Below are 18,476 nucleotides of genomic sequence, written 5' to 3'. Positions count from 1 at the left end.
ATGTGGAATTCTTCCATAAAGGATCAAACTAAACCTTTTAGGCCATGATTATTCTATCTTGTTAATTAGAATACATACTGTCTTCCTGATGAGTCTCCTCCTCCTCCTCCTCTTCTTTTTCACTTTGGCTAGAACTTTTATCTGTTTCCAATCTATTCTCTTTGTCAAAGGTATCACGTTCATTCTCACGCTCCTTGACAGACATCTTTGCTTCTCTCTCGTTCTCTTCTTGGTCTTTTTTGGTAACAAGCTCCTTTTCTTCTTCAAGATCCGGGTTTGCATTATGGTCTTTTGATTGACCCTCATTGTCTTGACCATTCTTTCTGGGTGGCACGTGCTCATCGAGATCATCTGTAATGTGGTTGTCTAAGCCATCATCTCTCTTCTCCATTTCATCAGCCTCATCAATGTCATTGTGCTCAAGCTCTTCCCCTTCTTGTTTCTCGTCATTTTCCTCTTCAAGACTGGTTTCATGCTCTAAAGATTCTCTCTCTTCTAAGCTATTCTCTCTCTCCTCGGAAGCTTCGTGTTTGCTGTTCTGATTATTCTTCTTTTCTTCTGCTTCCATGAAAACATGTTCTTCAGTAGGTACCTCCTCTGCTTCATCTGCCGGAAGAAAAATGCAATGAATCTTGGTGAGATATGCATACTAAGGATGTGCACTTGTTTTAAAATGAAAGTGTTACCCAAACCAAAACAGGCCATTTTGGGCTTATTTCATTAAAGCTGAGATTGATAATGGGCTCAGAAAACTAAAAAAAATATTCATTTTCATTAGTTTCAGAAAACAGCACATGCTATTTGCCAATAGTGTAAACTGCTTTCCAAAATGACTAAAATAAAAATGAAAAATATCCCCCCTCCAAAAGGAAATCTGGCCAAAAATGAATGTAGCTAACCAAACGGAAAATCTTGACTGCACACATCCCTAATGCACATGACAACTTCTTATGAAGATCTCTGATAAGCAGTTAATTGCAGTCAAGGACTGTAGATTCTTGATTTTATTCACAGTGAGAAAAGGACAACTTCGTAAGGCAAAACAGATGTGCAAGGGGGTGGGGGGTGGTCTATAAAATATGGAAAAAATGGTTGGATTTTGCTATTGCTTTAAAATAAATATTCCCTCCCCCAATTGTTGTAAATAAAGGTTCCTAGCACCAGTTCCTATTTGAGCTGGAAGGAAAAGCAGAAAAGGGGGAACTACTGACCCCTTAAAAAAAAAAAAAAAAAAAAAAGGATATATGTATTTTCAAAAAAAAAAATAAGATTCCCATAAATCCACTTAGTGCTGCAAAACAGTCTATTACCACACCACTTCATGCAATATACAGTATCTTTCTCTGAAAGTAATATTAACATTCAGGCAATCTAAGAATCTGATGAACTAATTTGAAGTCTACAAGCAAAAGAAGATGCTCGAGAGTACCAGTAACATCTTGATCAAAATACATGTCCAAAAAGTGAAGTGAATTTATTTTTTAAAGATATTTTATCATCTAAATGTCATTTGCTTTGTGGAGGATTGTTCACGATGGTTTAAACACAAAATACTGCAATTCACAAAAAAACATGAACTCACAGGGCAAAAATCAGAAGCCACGGTTTATTAAACAAAGCTACCCCAGGAGCTCAGGATAACCAACAGAACCAAGGCAGTCTAGGATTGTGATGCCTAGATCTGAACACAGAGTTTGATTTTTCGTCTATCCTGAAGAAACCAAGAGGAAGGAAACAGTCAAAAGTAGGGTGGAAAAAAAAAATGCTAGCTGCAAGGTGGTTTGCACGAACGATTTTGATATCGTGTATTTTTGTCCAAGGCATTAACTTACTGCAACTTATGAAAGGGAAAATACATTCCATGAACAAATTTTTGTAAGTGAAAGTTTGTGCAAAAAGCATTGTGGGGGTGGTTGATGGGGGGAGGGTGGTGGGAAAAGGTAATGTCTTATGGGGGAGGGAAGGGATAAGGGGGGGGGTTCCATTTTAAAATGCCTGCATGCGTGTCCACGTGAGCGCGGTTTCCGGCGCGCGAACATGGACACACTGATTTTATAACATGCGCGCGTCACCGCACGCATGTTATAAAATACGATATCCGCGCGCACATGTACCGGCAGGTGCACCACTCGTGTATGCGGGGAGGGGGGAGGGGATTTTCCCAATTACGCGTGGCGACATGATCGGCCTTTTTCCCAGTTCCCTACTCCCCCTACCTAACCTTCCACCCTTTTCCCCTCTCCACTCTGACCCCTAACCCCTACCTAACTACCCCCCAATTTTTTTCGTTTTAATACTTACTGCTCCGTGGAAGCAGAAGTAAACTCCGTGCACCATCCGGCTGCCGGCACACGCTTCCCCAGGACAGTGTCTAATGGCGCAGTCCTGGCCCGCCCCGCCCCTTTTAGCTGACCCAGCACTTCTGCGCTTATCGGGGGAGGGTTATGCACGTGGCCAGGCCCGTTCAAAAATGCGCACGGCACGCACAGGGCCCGGCCACACACACAACCCCCAAATTTTACGTGCGCGGAAACTTTTAAAGAATACTTGAATATGCATCAAAATAAAACTAAAAGTAAGGAGGCAGATACAGAAGGATGACGGGTTTGCAGTATTCCTCAAGTAAATAGTTTCTGCTTTATTGCATTTACAACTTTGCAAAATGATCATTAGTATTGTGCCTGTTTTTCTGAACATGCTCAAAGTTGTTGGATTTTTTTTCCTTCCTGATTGATTGTTAATAAACATTAAATTTAAAAAAAAAAAAGCATTGTGGAACTTTTTGCCCAAATTTGTGCAAGTCTTTTCTTAGGCAATGGTTTCCGTGGAATTTTATTCCCTTCCACACGTTTCCGACCGATCCTACGCGGATCGGTCCCAATCCCGTGTATTTGGATAGCTTGGTGCTGTGGTCAGTTGTTTTTAAATTCCCTTTTAGACTCCGTGATTGCTTGTGTGTGAGCGACTGGTCCTTGCCTTTCTGATGTGTTCCCAGTGGCCTGGCTGTGGTCCTGCTACGGTTAGAGATGCTTTTGCTGGTAGAGTGGTTTGGTGCTTGCTTCCGGCCGGAAGCTCTGGTTGTGATGTGTAGATATTTGTCTTGATCCTTCAATGTAGCCCTTAAGGGCAAACGTTCCAGTGTAAATACTGCACCAAATTTTGTTTGCTCTATTTTACTGTTTCTCCACTCCCCCCTCCTTTATTTATTTTTTTTTGTTTCAAGAAATTTAAATCAGACTAAAGAGACCCTGTTTCAAAACTGTGCAAGCAAACTGAGTTACAGACTTTTAGGACTCCTCACATCTTAGCCCTTCAGTTTTAGATACCCAGCATCCTTAGTTATATTGGTGGTGCGGCTCTCAACCCGGTCCTGAGTGGCCATCTAGCCATTCTGGTTTTCCACATTTCACAGCGAGATATCTGCATGCACTACATCCACTGCAAGCAGAATCCCAGATATATTCACAGTGGATATGAAGGATGTGCATTTGTTTGAAATAAACAAGAAATGTTAATTACGTTTCCCTCCCCAATTCACTTTCTTCCTTTTGTTTAATTAAGAAAAAAAAAAGAAAAGCCAGCTGCCACCCAACTCCCCTTCACTTCCCTGCCAACTACTGCCCCCTCGCCCATACTCTCTTACCCTCTTGTTTCTTGAAAATTTATTCAAGGGGGCAGGAGCAATGCCCCGTACCTCCTGCCCTGCCAATATGGCCATTTACAAATGGCGGTGGCAGACCGAAGCCCGCAGCATCGTTAATGTTGTCCATGCAACATGCAACGCCCCCAGTTTCCTGCAGCAGATGTTTCAAGATTCTGTAGCAAGAATTAGCAAATTCTGAGGCAGATCTTTATAGTTTTGCATAAAGATTCACATAAGACTTTTTAATCGAGAAACATTCACAAAAATAAACTATTTACCAAGTAAAGACATAGGGGTTGATTTTAAGACCTGCGCACGCACTCATGGATGCACTGATTTTATAACAGGCATGTGCGAGCATGCGCATGTTATAAAATCCGATGGCCACACGCACATCCGCACCGGATTTTAAAATCCGTACGTGCATGTGTGGCCAGCCCACAGCGGGGGAGGGGGAATTTTAAAACCTATGGGCCAGATCTTAAAAAACCTACGCCCGATTTTATAACATGCTCACGCCTGTTATAAAATCCGAGGTCAGCGCACGCAAGGGGGTGCACACTTGTGCACCTTGTGTGCACCAAGCCCAAGGGGAGCCCTGATGGCTTTCCCCGTTCCCTCCAAGGCCGCTCCGAAATCGGAGCGGCCTTGGAGGGAACTTTTTTAATGATCCCCCCCCCCACCTTCCCCTATCTAGCCCACCCCCCAGCCCTAACTAAATCCCTCCCCTACCTTTTGTTTACGAAGTTACGCCTGCTGGCTCGCCATCCCCCGGCACAGGCCGCTGTGCCGGAGGATTCGGGTCTGCCCCTGGCCCCGCCCTCGAACCACCTATTTTTTAAAGCCCCGGCGCGCATAGGGGCAGATTTTTTTCGGGTTACGCGCGTATCTTATGCACGTAGCCTTTGAAAATCTGCGCCTATGCGAGGCGACACGAGCAGCCGGTCCCCAGTTCCCTCCCAATCTGCTCCATTTAAGGAGTTGCCAGGTGCTTGACCTCTATTAGGGGATAGCTCACTCACAAACTTCACCAAAATATTACAAAAACTGGAGTCTTAATATTGGATCATCTTTGCACAGTAGAAGTGCCTCATTTTTCAGTTTGAGACTAACCAGATAGAATGTTTTAATGAAGAACAAAATTTGGATGGTGTTTTTGATTCCTCACTCTTGCTGCACCTACTACAGTGGCTCATGGGTCTTCTGATAGCGTGTCTAATTTTCATATTACGATTATTTTTTTAAATAATTTGCTTGATTTTGTTTTTAAAATGGTTCATTTGGGTTTTTTCATTTTTCCCTAATTTCATCATTCGTGCACACTAAGTTCTGTTAGTGTGCACTAATACGAAACTCAAAAATAAAGAAATTTTGGTGTTTTCGTTTCTTGGTTCCAACGAAATGAAACTAAATTTTGTCTATTTCATTTTAAACAAATGCGCATCCCTAATAAATAGTTTTTGTTATGTTAGTTACTCTGAAAGATATGTGCACTTATACTGGGCACATTGTAACAGATACAAAGGGGTTGAATTAACACAAATTTGAAATTCATCAGCAGTAATGCCAATCAAGACTTCCAAGAATTGAAATTAATGCCCTGTCTACCTGCTGTGGGACATCAGCAGACTTCTCAAAAAAAAAAAAATATCCATGTCTTCATAGCAGGTTTATGATTGACTACATCTTTGAGGTATCAAGCATTCTGCCTACTTTCTCTGACCACTCCAACTTCATCCCCTCCCTTCCTGTTCATTTCAGGACAAGAAGAGAGCTGGCAAACAATAGAAGGAGAGAGAGTTCTGTGCAGGCTGTTTGCGAGGGAGGGGCTGTAGTGAGAGCTTAGACTGAAGGAAGGCAAGCACCCTGTATCTTGCTTCAAAAAATGTAATTAAGCGATGGGAAAGCTTCAGGAATCTTGATTATGTGGCTGGTTTTCAATTATGCAGCAAAAAGCTAATTATGTAGTTTCTCACACAAATGCAGAAGCCTAGGGGCAATGAAAAAATGGTGCCAGCCAGGCTCGTGCCATTTTACATGGCAAACGTTAACAATGGCCCCAGCCTCACTCTACCAGCATCATCTTTAATAGCCACATTGGTGGGGCAGGAGCAAGTGGGGATTGCTCCTGTTCTGTGAAGAAATTTTCAAGAAACAAGAGAATAAGAGGGACTAGAAGTAGGAAGAGCATTCTGATTATGGACCTGACTTTTTAAATGTTGTTTTTCTTTTTTTTTAAATTTAATTTGGGGATTTTTTTTCATTTGAATAAATTAAAAGAAAGTAAAAAAATAAAAATAAAAAGGAGATAAAACAAATAGAAAACAAATGCCTGTGCGTATCTCTACGTGGATATCCTGAAAAACAGACTGGCTGAGAATCTCTGGTCTAGTGTATATGGGCCAGAATTTGAAAAGGAGTGCTCCTAAAGTTTGCCCACTTTAATCCAGACTTTGTGACCTGTTCCCTCTATGTCCATTTGTCAAGTCATGTCGTTCTATAGTAATGAATACTAGCATAGTTCCTCTCTCCTTGGATCGTTGTTATAGAGTAGACAGAGGCACTGCCCCTGCATGTGTGCTCCTGAAATTTCCCGAGAGCTTGACGAGATGGAAAGTAAACAACGTGCGCCGCCAAGTGATCTTTAGTTGACCTATAAAAATCGTGTTCAGCCTCTTTAACGAGTTACGATTGGGCCAAACATGAGGCCGGCACAAACTGTCAAGGTCACCTGCCTGCCAAGGGAAGGACTTGAGCCTGAAGCTGATGTATGCGCTACATCAAGGTTGTTAGAAATAACATCTCTGTTTATGGTTTTGCCTGGAACGCGGAGGTTATGCTGACACACACCTCTCTCGATGTCCCTCTCCTTCTGGCTTTCAAGGACTTCGGAAAGTTCATCTTCAAAACCACGGTTTCTCTTTTTCTGCTCCTCTCGCTCATTAGCACCTGAGGCAGAAAAAGAAAAATAAAGCGACATAAGTAGGCTGATGGAGCAGCCTCCCTCCCAGGAGGATGAATGCATGGCTTTCACTGCAGTCTCTCGGGGCGTCGTAACGGAAAGAGAGGAACTTAAACTACGACAGAGCCGGTCCTGGCTAATCCACACATGACTGTAAAATACATCTTTTTACCCACAGTAAAATCAGTCAGATAAATCAGCTAAACAATTGCTCACTATTATTAAGGTATTGTTTACAGGATCTGGCACCATCATCACTGAACCATCAGACCCACCTTCTTCTAAAATGCAATATGAAACCAGTTTCAAATGCACTGGGTGAAAGCTAAAATGGAGGTGGTGCTGAAACGCTTCGCTCTCTAGTCTAGATAAACAAGTGACTGTGAAATAGGTGTTAGTTATGGCTGATGTGCCCAGTTATAGCTTCCTACATTATGGCTACGTAAACAGGGACCTGCCAAACCGTTGACAGGTGAAGTCTGGCAGATAACGTAGCCTAAACAGACAAGCTGCAGGTGGTGGAGACCCCCCATCTGAAAATCAGACAGACCCTTCACCTATAACACTTGCTGCTGGGAGAGATTTCAGATAGTGCACACCTCTGCATTCTGGAATTTGTACCATGAAAAGCCGGACAAACTGAAGAGAAACCAGAATGGAATTAAAATCTCCCGGAGCATAAACAAGAAGCTATTCTGCTATCAAGGTCCGTTACAATATTGTGACAAAGTGTTCTTGCAGAGGTCTACTTTTTTCCATTGACCTCTCTTGCTGATGCTTTCTGGCAGTGGCACCCAAAAGTCCTGCTCATCCATAAAGCATGTTTAAAGTTACTCTGCTATCCCTTGTATCTTTCTCCCCAAAATGTAATTACTCCCCGACCAGATCCCTGGGCAAAGACCGAGCGTAAAGCGAAAGGATAAGAAGTCACACAATCAGGAGATCGCGAACCTGAACAGCAAACAATTCTGAAGATGGAAAGGGAATTAGATTTATTTATTTATTTATCTAACATTTTTCTATACCGAACTTCATGACAAGCTTCATATCGGGCCGGTTTACATCAAACTTAGGGGTTAACTTAACAAAACCATATAACAAGAAGGCCGAGGCGCAGTTACAAAAAACAGGGAGAATGAATTTGGGGGCTAGGGTAGCCAGGAAGTAAAGGACAGAAAAAACTGGAGAATGAACACGAATGAATATACAATGGCTGGGTCGGGCATTTAGTCTGTTGAGCTAAATGAAAAAATTGTTGCAATGTTAGGCTTAAGGGAAGGCTTGGACGAAAGATTTGGACGAAAGATTTAGCTTGTGCCGATTCATTGGTAGCTGAAGGTAAGGTACACTCAGGTACCTATTGTCCCTGTCCCTAGAGAGCTCACAGTCTATGTTTGCACCTGAGGCAATGGAGGGTGAAGTGATGTACCCAAGGTCACAAGGTGCAGTGGTGGGATCTGAACTTTGGCTTCCCTGCCTCTCTAACCACTAGGGCTACTCCTGAGAAAACAGACTAAGTAGCTGGGAAGAGATGACATCTTTAAAAATGCAGAAGCAAACCAAGACCAATCCGTGCAGACTCTGGGCTCTCCCCGCAGCTGACCTGTCCTTAAAATGTACCGTACAACTAGGGACCTCCGTTTTTTGGTTGTTATTTTATTGTTGCCCAGGGATTTATCAGTGTTTATTACAACAAGAAAAAAACAGGAGAAAAAAATCAGCAGAAAAAAAATAAAAAGATAATTTTTCTGTGTAAATACCAGAGTTTATTTGGTGAGCAGAAGCCAGGTCAGTAAAAAATACCATATTAAGCAGATTAGGATCTTAAAGCAGGGATTCCCAAACCTTTTATGAAGAAGGCCATATAAGAAAAAAAAAAAAAATCACTGACAGGGCTAAATGACAGTTTTAATGATCTCTACTCCCATCCAATATCTCTCTTTTCTGCCTTCCCCCCCCCCCCCCCCCAGCATTTCCTCTTCCTTCCCTCGCTTTCTCAGTGTCTCCTCTCTTCTCCCCCCTCCTCCCAGAAGGACGTAGACCCCTTATGCTTCCCCTTTCAGCGGCAGCTCCACTGGCAGCTTTGCCTTTCCTTCCCGGCAGAAACCCCAGGGGCTCCCTCCAGCGCAGCTCCAGCGGAGACTCTGCCTTCTTCCGCCAGCAGCAGAAGCTTTGACCTTCCTCCTGCATTGGGGACTCTGGTATTGGCGGTGGATCTGCTCTCCACGGGCAACTTCCTCCTCCTTCCTGGAACGCGGGGCATGCAGATGTGGCTGCAGCATGCACATGCATGGGAATGCTGCTCCTGCACTTTTGGGTTTTTTTTTTTTTTACACTGCATGTACAGTCCAAGCCCATTTCCTGCACATGCCCCCACTGTTTTCTAGGGGAGGAAATGCGGATCATCATCTTTGCAAAAACCTTCCTGGAATTTATCATTGAAAATCAGTTGAAACCGAAAACAACCCAAGACTGTCCAGCGGACCCTATACTCCTGACACCTGACCCATCCTGAAAACCCATTGTATAACCTAGGACTAATCCAGCAGCCTCTTTCAGAACAGGCCAGCTCAAAACAGAGAATCCACCTTTGTTCCCTTTATAATGGTTTGTAGCTTAGTATTAGTGATGCTGTGGAATAGCTTAGGGGATCAGGTTCAAACCTTGACTTAGTAAGACATTTTTCTGCAGGCACAAAATGGATTGATTGAGTAACACAGCTTGTCAGGCCCAATTCAGCTTTGAGAACTAACCCCTTACTTTTAAGTCAAATTCACCAGTTCAGTGTTTAAGGTGAATAATCTTTGGACGTGCCTAGTCCAACATGTGACCTATATGCTGATTTATTTATTTATTTAACATTTTTATATACCGAAATTCATGTAGCAAAGTTACATATCATTTCGGTTTACATTATAACAGAAACAAGCATGTAAGAATGTGATTACATCAAACCGGGAGAATAAACTTGGATCAAGGTACTGGGGAGTAACTTACAAAGATAACGATTAGGTAGTGAGATTCTATAACTGAAACCTGGCTGAGTATCTGGAATATCATTGAAAATCAGTTGAAACTGAAAACAACCCAAGACTGTCCAGCGGACCCTATACTCCTGACACCTGACCCATCCTGAAAACCCATTGTATAACCTAGGGACTAATCCAGCAGATTAGTCAAGATCCATCTGGATATAGGGACAACATCTTCTCATTTCCAGGCAGCTATTGTTCTTTCTGAAACCCATCCTGGGAGCTCTCTTGCTTGTCTAATGTACATCTAGTAATGTTGACTTCATAGCTAGAATTAAATCAGCACATAAACTAGAAGGAAACAAGATTACAAGTCATCTTTTCATGGCCTCAAATGCAGGGGTAGGTAATCTCCAGTAACTGGAGATTACCTACCCCTGCTTGAGTTTTCAGGATATCCCTAATGAGATAAATTTGTATAGAGTTGAAGCAACATGTAAGTAAATCTCTCTCATGCATATTCATTAAGGACATCTGGAAAGCCAGAGCAGATTGGTGTCCGTCGAGCCTGGAGGTTGCCTACTCCTGTTCATTCTTCATTACATAAGAAAGAGCTTGGATGGGGGCCATTTTGTCATATAATCACTATTGCAAACGAGCCCATACCCCAATGTCAGCCTTTTGTTCTATTTAATGGTTTTCCAGCCCAGTCACTGCCTACCTTGAGCTGCGAGTTCCTGGAGCTCTTTCAGTAGATTCTGGTGCCGGAGGATTGACATGATCCTGTCATCTTAAAAAAATAAAATAAAAAAGTGATTATAATTATTCATACCTGTATGTGTCAGTATTTAGTGTTTGTTCAGACAGGTAGCAACCATTTGAATAGTGATTAGGTGGAGGCATCATAAATTGTACTGTGCAAGCTGGCAACAGATTTTTGGTTCCTAGGACAGCCTTCAACCACATCTCAAGTTTTCTGTTGCACCATTGGGTTTGATTTGTGTTAGATTTACTGCTCGCGGGTGGGTCCCCCAAGTGGCTTTACTTACCACCGCCAGCCGGACGCTGGCTCTTCGCGACTGGAGATACCACCGACACCATCCTGCGTGGCCGAAGCACCACTGCCCAAGATACCACCTAAACACCACCAACTCCAGCTCCCCCTGGTGTCTCCTAGGCATGCACATGCATGCCTTTGGTTAAGATTTAAAGGGCCTGTAGTAAGAAAGTCCACGGTGCCCTCCGATGGCATCAACCCTGGCTGTCCTATAAAAGGGCTCTTCAGTCTTTGTTCCTGGCCTTTGCAAAGTCTGTGGATTCTTGTCCTCGCCCTGTGGTTTCCTTGTCTTGTTCCTGATGCCAAGTCTTCACTCCTATTTCCAAGTCTCCGGTCCTGCAAGGTCTCCTGTGGTCGTCGTCTTGTCCTAGTACCTGGTGTCTTCAGCCTTCTTCAGTGTCCTGGTCTACATCTTGTTCCAATGGTCTTCACCTTGTTCCAGCGCCTGGTATCTTCAGCCTGGTCCAGTGTTCTGGTGTCTTCAGCTTGCCAGTGTTCAGCCTACAATCTGTGTCTTCAGTCCAACTCAGTGTTCAGTTCCAAGTCTTCAGACTCCTGCTCCTAGTCTTCTGAGATCTGGTCCTCAGTTCCTAAGCCTTTTCTTCTGGAGTCTTGGTCCTGATTTGGTCTGTTTGGCCCTTGTGCCTCATTTTGCTCTGAGTCTTCAGCAGCAGTTTAGCTCATGCCTGGATGCGCTCACCTGCTTGCAGCATGGACTGCAGCCAGCCCCGGGGTTGTGCAGGTCGCATTGCGGCACAGGGGCTCATGCATATCTTTGGTCAGAAAGGGCCTACAGAGTGGCCAGAGGACCACTCCCAGAGATCAGCCCCGGGTGCTGGTTCTCTGACAATTTGATTGTACACCTTTCCAAGGCTGTGCTCAAGACACAATACAAATTCAGGTGCAGTTGGTAGGCCCGTGCTCTATAGGGCCAATGGAGGGTGAAGTGCCTTGCCCAAGTCACAAGTTGCATTAGCAGGATTTGAACCCTGGTTCTCAGCCTGCTACTCCTAATCACTAGGCCACTCCTCCATCTGAAATTTTTAATAAGTCTGCAAATACTTTATGCTGGATACCCACAAAAGGCAACGTCACATAACTTGTTTTTTATGACTGCTTTAGGTCCTTGTATGATGGACTGGGTATTTAAAAACAAATCTTGTTTTCTGTTCATTCAGGGTTCTTTTAAAAGTAATTTTCCTGTGCAACTTTGTATTGAAAGTCTTTCCTGACAGATCATCCCATAATGTTCCAATATAGCTAGAAAGGACATTTTTCACAACAGAAGATAGCTTGTCAGACTGAAAAATACTTTCAATGGGCACCTATTAGCATCCATTTGCCAAATTTCAAGGAATTCTTCTTCCTTGATTACTGTATCGAGCAATCATCATCTCCAGTGTTCCCCTCTTTGGGTATCTGATATTACTATTATACCTCCTAGGGCACTGCGACATTGCCCTCCACAACGCAGCATTGGAGCTTGGATCCTCTGGAAGGGAAGATATCTGCCCTCTGCAGGCTGCATTACATTACTTGTTAATTTTTGTCAAATGAGTCAAATTATCAAACTACCAAAGAGGTCTAAAATAGATGGTATGGAGATCCATATTCAGACACAGTCCCGATAGCTAACTCTGAATATCGGAGTTAGGCAGTTAACTTAGCCGGCCCACTCAGCTCCTCCCAGTTATACCCCTGGAATGCCCCAACTTATCCACCTAAATTCTAGCCTCCTGTCTTATTAGCCGGCTGTAATTTACACAGATATGTGCCCAAATATTAATTTGGCTGGCTAGCTTCTCTGTTAGGCTCCAAATGCTTCTGAATATGGACCTCATGGCTTTTTTATTTTGTACACTGAGTGCTTTCCTTTACGACTAAGTCTCCATGCAACACTGACAAGCCACAGTGAGTCTGTACCTCCTCTGAGCGTATCCAGGCACTCCGCGCTAATGGGAAGTTGTTTTGGCTTTGCAAGGGTATTTGCAATGACCTCCACAATACATTTCATCACCTAGAAAGAAACAGAAGTGAAGATTCAGCCTTCTGTTGTACTTAACTATTAAAAATAAACATATTTTTTTAAAAAAAACTCATCTCATAGTGCAGTTTATTTGCCGTGTGATGGATTTGACAGTGCTAATATGGTCACAGCTGGGAGAGGGAGGACAGATGAGAGAGCGGTGGAAAGAAAAAAGGGCAAAGAAAAATAATTGTATGCACAATGATGTCCATTTTCAGAGGCTGGATAAAAAAAAACCAAAACCAAACCAGACTGGCTTAATTAGATAAGAAAGCCTCATTAAGCATGAGAATGTCTGAAACATTGACCTGATATTAATTAGTGGGTAAGTAGCTCCTTAAAGGCTTCGTAGTGTTGTGTTACAATGTAGCCCCCTTGCTGGAAGAGACAGCAAAGGTTAAAAGCAGACCTTTGCAATGTTGTATTAGAAATCGCAGCAGTTAATAAGCTCTGCCTGCAAGCTGCTTAAGCACTCTGATAAAACTGGCTGCTATTACGTTTGATTTAATGATTTCTTATCCACCTTTCTAACCCTTATGAACCCTCCTTCCAGGTGAAGTACAATATACCAAAGCATCAAGAACATAAAACGACAAGAGCAAAGCCAAAATAACCCTAAGCCATACATACCCAATGCATACATCTAGTATACATTCATAGAAAGATAGCCTAGCAGAAAAGGACTAAATGGTCCATCCAGTCTGCCCAGAAAGCTTATGGTCTCCCCATAAAGGTATCTTCAAGGGGGAATGGGGGGGGGAGGGTTGCAACTGGCTTTCATACACAGATCTCCCCCATTAAGGTAATATCAGGTGGGAGTGGCATCTGCCTTGCAAGTTACTCCCATACTTATTTTCCCAAACCGTTAAAGTCAGGGCCCTTGTTGGTTTCTGCCTGAGTCCAATTTGCTATCTCTCTCACCGTTGAAGCAGAGAGGAATTTTGGAGTTACATCACAAGTATACGGCTAAAACATAAGAAAATGCCATACTGGGTCAGACCAAGGGTCCATCAAGCCCAGCATCCTGTTTCCAACAGTGGCCAATCCAGGCCATAAGAACCTGGCAAGTACCCAAAAACTAAGTCTATTCCATGTTACCATTGCTAATGGCAGTGGCTATTCTCTAAGTGAACTTAATAGCAGGTAATGGACTTCTCCTCCAAGAACTTATCCAATCCTTTTTTAAACACAGCTATACTAACTGCACGAACCACATTCTCTGGCAACAAATTCCAGAGTTTAATTGTGCGTTGAGTGAAAAAGAACTTTCTCCGATTAGTTTTAAATGTGCCCCATGCTAACTTCATGGAGTGCCCCCTAGTCTTTCTATTATCTGAAAGAGTAAATAACCGATTCACATCTACCCGTTCTAGACCTCTCATGATTTTAAACACCTCTATCATATCCCCCCTCAGTCGTCTCTTCTCCAAGCTGAAAAGTCCTAACCTCTTTAGTCTTTCCTCATAGGGGAGTTGTTCCATTCCCCTTATCATTTTGGTAGCCCTTCTCTGTACCTTCTCCATCGCAATTATATCTTTTTTGAGATGCGGCGACCAGAATTGTACACAGTATTCAAGGTGCGGTCTCACCATGGAGCGATACAGAGGCATTATGACATTTTCCGTTTTATTCATCATTCCTTTTCTAATAATTCCCAACATTCTGTTTGCTTTTTTGACTGCCGCAGCACACTGAACCGACGATTTCAATGTGTTATCCACTATGACACCTAGATCTCTTTCTTGGGTTGTAGCACCTAATATGGAACCCAACATCGTGTAATTATAGCATGGGTTATTTTTCCCTATATGCATCACCTTGCACTTATCCACATTAAATTTCATCTGCCATTTGGATGCCCAATTTTCCAGTCTCACAAGGTCTTCCTGCAATTTATCACAATCTGCTTGTGATTTAACTACTCTGCACAATTTTGTGTCATCTGCAAATTTGATTATCTCACTCGTCGTATTTCTTTCCAGATCATTTATAAATATATTGAACAGTAAGGGTCCCAATACAGATCCCTGAGGCACTCCACTGTCCACTCCCTTCCACTGAGAAAATTGCCCATTTAATCCTACTCTCTGTTTCCTGTCTTTAGCCAGTTTGCAATCCACGAAAGGACATCGCCACCTATCCCATGACTTTTTACTTTTCCTAGAAGCCTCTCATGAGGAACTTTGTCAAACGCCTTCTGAAATCCAAGTATACTATATTGGTTATATTGGTTAAGGGTAGTAACCGCCGCATCAGCAAATTACCCCCATGCTTGTTTGTTTTCCCAGACTGTAAAATTCATGTCCTTATTGGTTGCTGTCTGAAACTGATTTTCCTTTTCCTCCTTTCCCCCTGCCGTTAAAGCAGAGAGCAGTAATGAGTTGTATCAATAGTATGAAGGCTTGTTGGTTAAGGGTAGTTCTGCCACACCAGCAAGTTACACAGGGGTAGATTTTTAAAAACAGCGTGATTGTGTACTTTTGTTTGCGCCTGCTGCGCAAACAAAAGTACCCTAGATTTTATAAGATACGCGCATAGCCACATGTATCCTCTAAAATCCTGGATCGGCGCGCGCAAGGCTGCCTATTTTGGGCAGCCGGCGCGCGCCAAGCCGCACAGCCTGCCTCCGTTCCCTCCGAGGCCGCTCCGAAATCAGAGCGGCCTCGGAGGGAACTCTCTTTCGCCCTCCCCTCACCTTCCCCTCCCTTCCTCTACCTAACCCCCCCCCCCCGGCCCTATCTAAACCCCCCCCTTACCTTTGTCCGTAGATTTACGCCTGCGAGAAGCAGACGTAAATCTACGCGCGCCAGCAGACTGCTGGCGCGCCGTTCTCCGACACGGGGACTGGTCCGGAGGCCTGGACCACGCCCCCAGGCCAGCGCCCCACCCCCGAAACGCAGCTTCATCGGGTCCCGCCCCCCAACACGCCCCCTTCCAAAAACCCCAGGACCTACGTGCGTCCCGGGGCTCTGCGCGCACCGGCGGCCTATGGAAAATAGGCGCGCCAGCGCGCAAGGCCCTGCTCGCGTAAATCTGGGCGGATTTACGCGAGCAAGGCTTTTAAAATCCGCCCAACAGTGTTTATCCCATGCCCCTTTGAAATCTTTCACCGTTTTTGTCTTCACCACCTCCTCCAGAAGGGCATTCCAGGCATCCACCACCCTCTCCGTGAAGAAATATTTCCTGACATTGGGTCCTAGGCTTCCTCCCTGGAGTTTAATTTTGTGACCCCTAGTTTTACTGATTTCTTTCCATTGGAGAAGGTTTCTCAAATGTGTATCATTAAAACCTTTCGGGTATCTGAAGGTCTGTTTCATATCTTTCCTGCATCTCCTCTCCTCCAGGGTAGACATATTTAGGTCCTTCAACCTCTCCTCAAAAGCCATTTGATGAAGACCCCCCACCATTTTGGTCGCCCTTCTCTGGACCGCCTCCAACCTGTCTCTGTCTCTTTTGAGATGTGATCACCAGAACTGAACAAAATACTCCAGGTGAGGCCTCACCAAGGATCTGTACAAGAGGATAATCACCTCCTCTTTCTTTCTAGGTTATTCCTCTCTGTGCAGCCCAGCATTGTTCTGGCTTTAGCTATCGCCTTGTAACATTGCTAGACACTATCACCCCAAAGTCCCTCTCTTGCTCCATGCACCACAGCCCCCCCCCCCCCCCCATTACATACAGCTCTCTTGGATTACCACACCCCAGATGCATGACTTTGCACTTCTTGGCATTGAATCCCAGCTACCATATCTTTGACCACTGTTCAAGCTTCTTTAAATCATTTCTCATTCTCTCCACTCCTTCCAGCATGTCCACTCTATTGAAGGTCTTAGTATCTGCAAAAAGACAAACTTTACCTTCTATCCCCTCTGCAAAGTCGCTCACAAAGATGTTGAACAGGACCAGTCCCAACTCTGATCCTTGTGGCACTCCACTTAACACTGTTCTCTCTTCAGAATACTGATGTGTGCCTGAGCCTGAGACCAACATGGAGACTGACGCACCCAGAATCCTCTGCTGCCTTGGCCTGCTTGCAGTTCTGGCCATGGGAACCTTAAATGCCCTACTGACTCTAATTTGGAGAAATTACAGGAGACATATGGATAGCAGCAGAAGCTGTCAACAACTTATGATGGAAGGTCATGGGGTCACAGAACAGCAGAAAGGAAATCTCACAGGCTAACGTTTCAACTAAAATGTCACCAGGGAAAACAGAGTCTTGGAAACCTCCCTTAGGGTGAAAACCTGACAGGACAAAGGACTAACAGAAGATTGATGTGAACATTAGGCAAGTAGGCCCCAATTTGGGAGGAAGGTCAGGGTAATATAGGTTTAATTCATCTCGTTTTGACATAAGAAACTGTACATGATACTTCCATAGATTCAAGCAATTTAGAGATTGAGACTGTCCATGTTATCTATAAAAAGAAGAATTTACTAATGTATGGAGAGAAACAAAGGGTAGAGCTTCTCCTGAGCTCTGGCTGGAGAGGTCCTGTCCCTCTGTTCCTCCCAAGGGTACCTGCATTGCTTATTGATATGCAATAAATTCAAATTTGTTTCTACTGAATTTGGCGTGGAACCTTTGTGTCTGCGGATAAGCGCCTTATGCTTGATTTAGCGCTTAACAAAACGTTGCATTTACCATCACATGCTGTCTTCTATCCATCAACCAGTTTGTAATCCTCGCCACCATCTTGGCGCTCTCTCAAGCTTCTCATTTTATTAACAAGCCTCCAATGCAGGACCGTATCAAAAGCTTTGCTGAAATCCAAGTAGATCTCATTAAGTGCTCTTCCTCGATCCAATTCTTTAGTCACCCAATCAAATAAAATCAATTAGATTTGTCAGAAGTAACCTTCCCCTGGTAAATCCATGCTGCCCTGGGATCCAGTAATCCTCCTGACTATAGACTGATCACTAGCCTTTCCTTCAGCAGAGACTCCATTACTTTTCCCATCATAGAGGTGAGGCTAACCGGTCTGAGGTTTCCAGCCTCCTCTCTGCTCCCACTCTTGTGAAGTGGAACCACCACCGCTCTTCTCCAAGCACTCGGCACTACTCCCATTTCCAGGGATCTATTGAATAGGTCTTGCATTGGACCCGCCAGCACATTTCTGAGCTCACTTAGTATCCTTAGTATCAGGCCCCATGGCCTTGTCCACTTTCAGTTTTCCTAGCTCTTACCATACATTATTTTCTGTAAATGGAGTTTTGTCTACTCCATCCCCCTCCAATGTCTTGTTAATTAGTGATGGTCCCTCTCCAGGGCCTTCTTTAGTGAACACAGAACTGAAATAATAATTTAATATTTTCGCCTTTTGTCTCTCCACACATTGATCCTTTTCACCTCTCAATTTCACTATAACACTTTGAAACTTTCTCTGATGTATCTGAAAAATGTTTTGTCACCCCACTTAACTCTTTGGAAATCCTTTCCTCTGCCTGACTTTTTGCTTTCTAGATTTCTTTCTTCGTCTCCCTCAGTTTCACCAGATATTCTTCCTTGTGTTCCTCTTTTTTGGGATCCTTTATATTTCCTGAATGCTGTTCTTTTTGCTTTTATTTTATCAGCCACCTCCTTTGAGAACCAGATCAGTTTCTTATTTCTCTTGCTTTTGTTTACTTTTCTAACATATAGACTAGTTGCCTTACTAATTGCTCCTTTTAGTTTGGCCCGCTGTTCCATCTCTCTCAATTTCTCCCAGTCTTCAAGTTCTGCCTTCAAGTAGTTCCCCATTTCCTCAAAGTCTGTATTTTTGAAGTTCAAAACTCAGGTCTTTGTGTGACTTCTCCAAATCCTATTTACAATACCA

General features: G+C 43.7%; 1 protein-coding gene across 1 annotated transcript in view; it reads right to left on the bottom strand.

Moving 5' to 3' along the window:
- CHGA (chromogranin A) overlaps positions 1 to 18,476 on the bottom strand; it is a 38,796-nt gene that overhangs the window by 10,894 nt on the left and 9,426 nt on the right. Inside the window, exons 3-6 of the mRNA XM_029597834.1 lie at positions 12,558 to 12,651; positions 10,299 to 10,367; positions 6,494 to 6,592; positions 79 to 606 (exon numbers count right to left, since the gene is read on the bottom strand). Of these exons, the coding sequence (XP_029453694.1) occupies positions 79 to 606; positions 6,494 to 6,592; positions 10,299 to 10,367; positions 12,558 to 12,651 (790 nt within the window). The remainder of the gene's footprint in view (positions 1 to 78; positions 607 to 6,493; positions 6,593 to 10,298; positions 10,368 to 12,557; positions 12,652 to 18,476) is intronic.

The sequence above is a fragment of the Rhinatrema bivittatum genome, chromosome 4 (assembly GCF_901001135.1).
Source record: "Rhinatrema bivittatum chromosome 4, aRhiBiv1.1, whole genome shotgun sequence".
NCBI lineage: Eukaryota > Metazoa > Chordata > Amphibia > Gymnophiona > Rhinatrematidae > Rhinatrema > Rhinatrema bivittatum.
The sequence above is the reverse complement of the archived record's forward strand: the minus strand, read 5'-3'. Positions and strand labels throughout refer to the sequence as shown.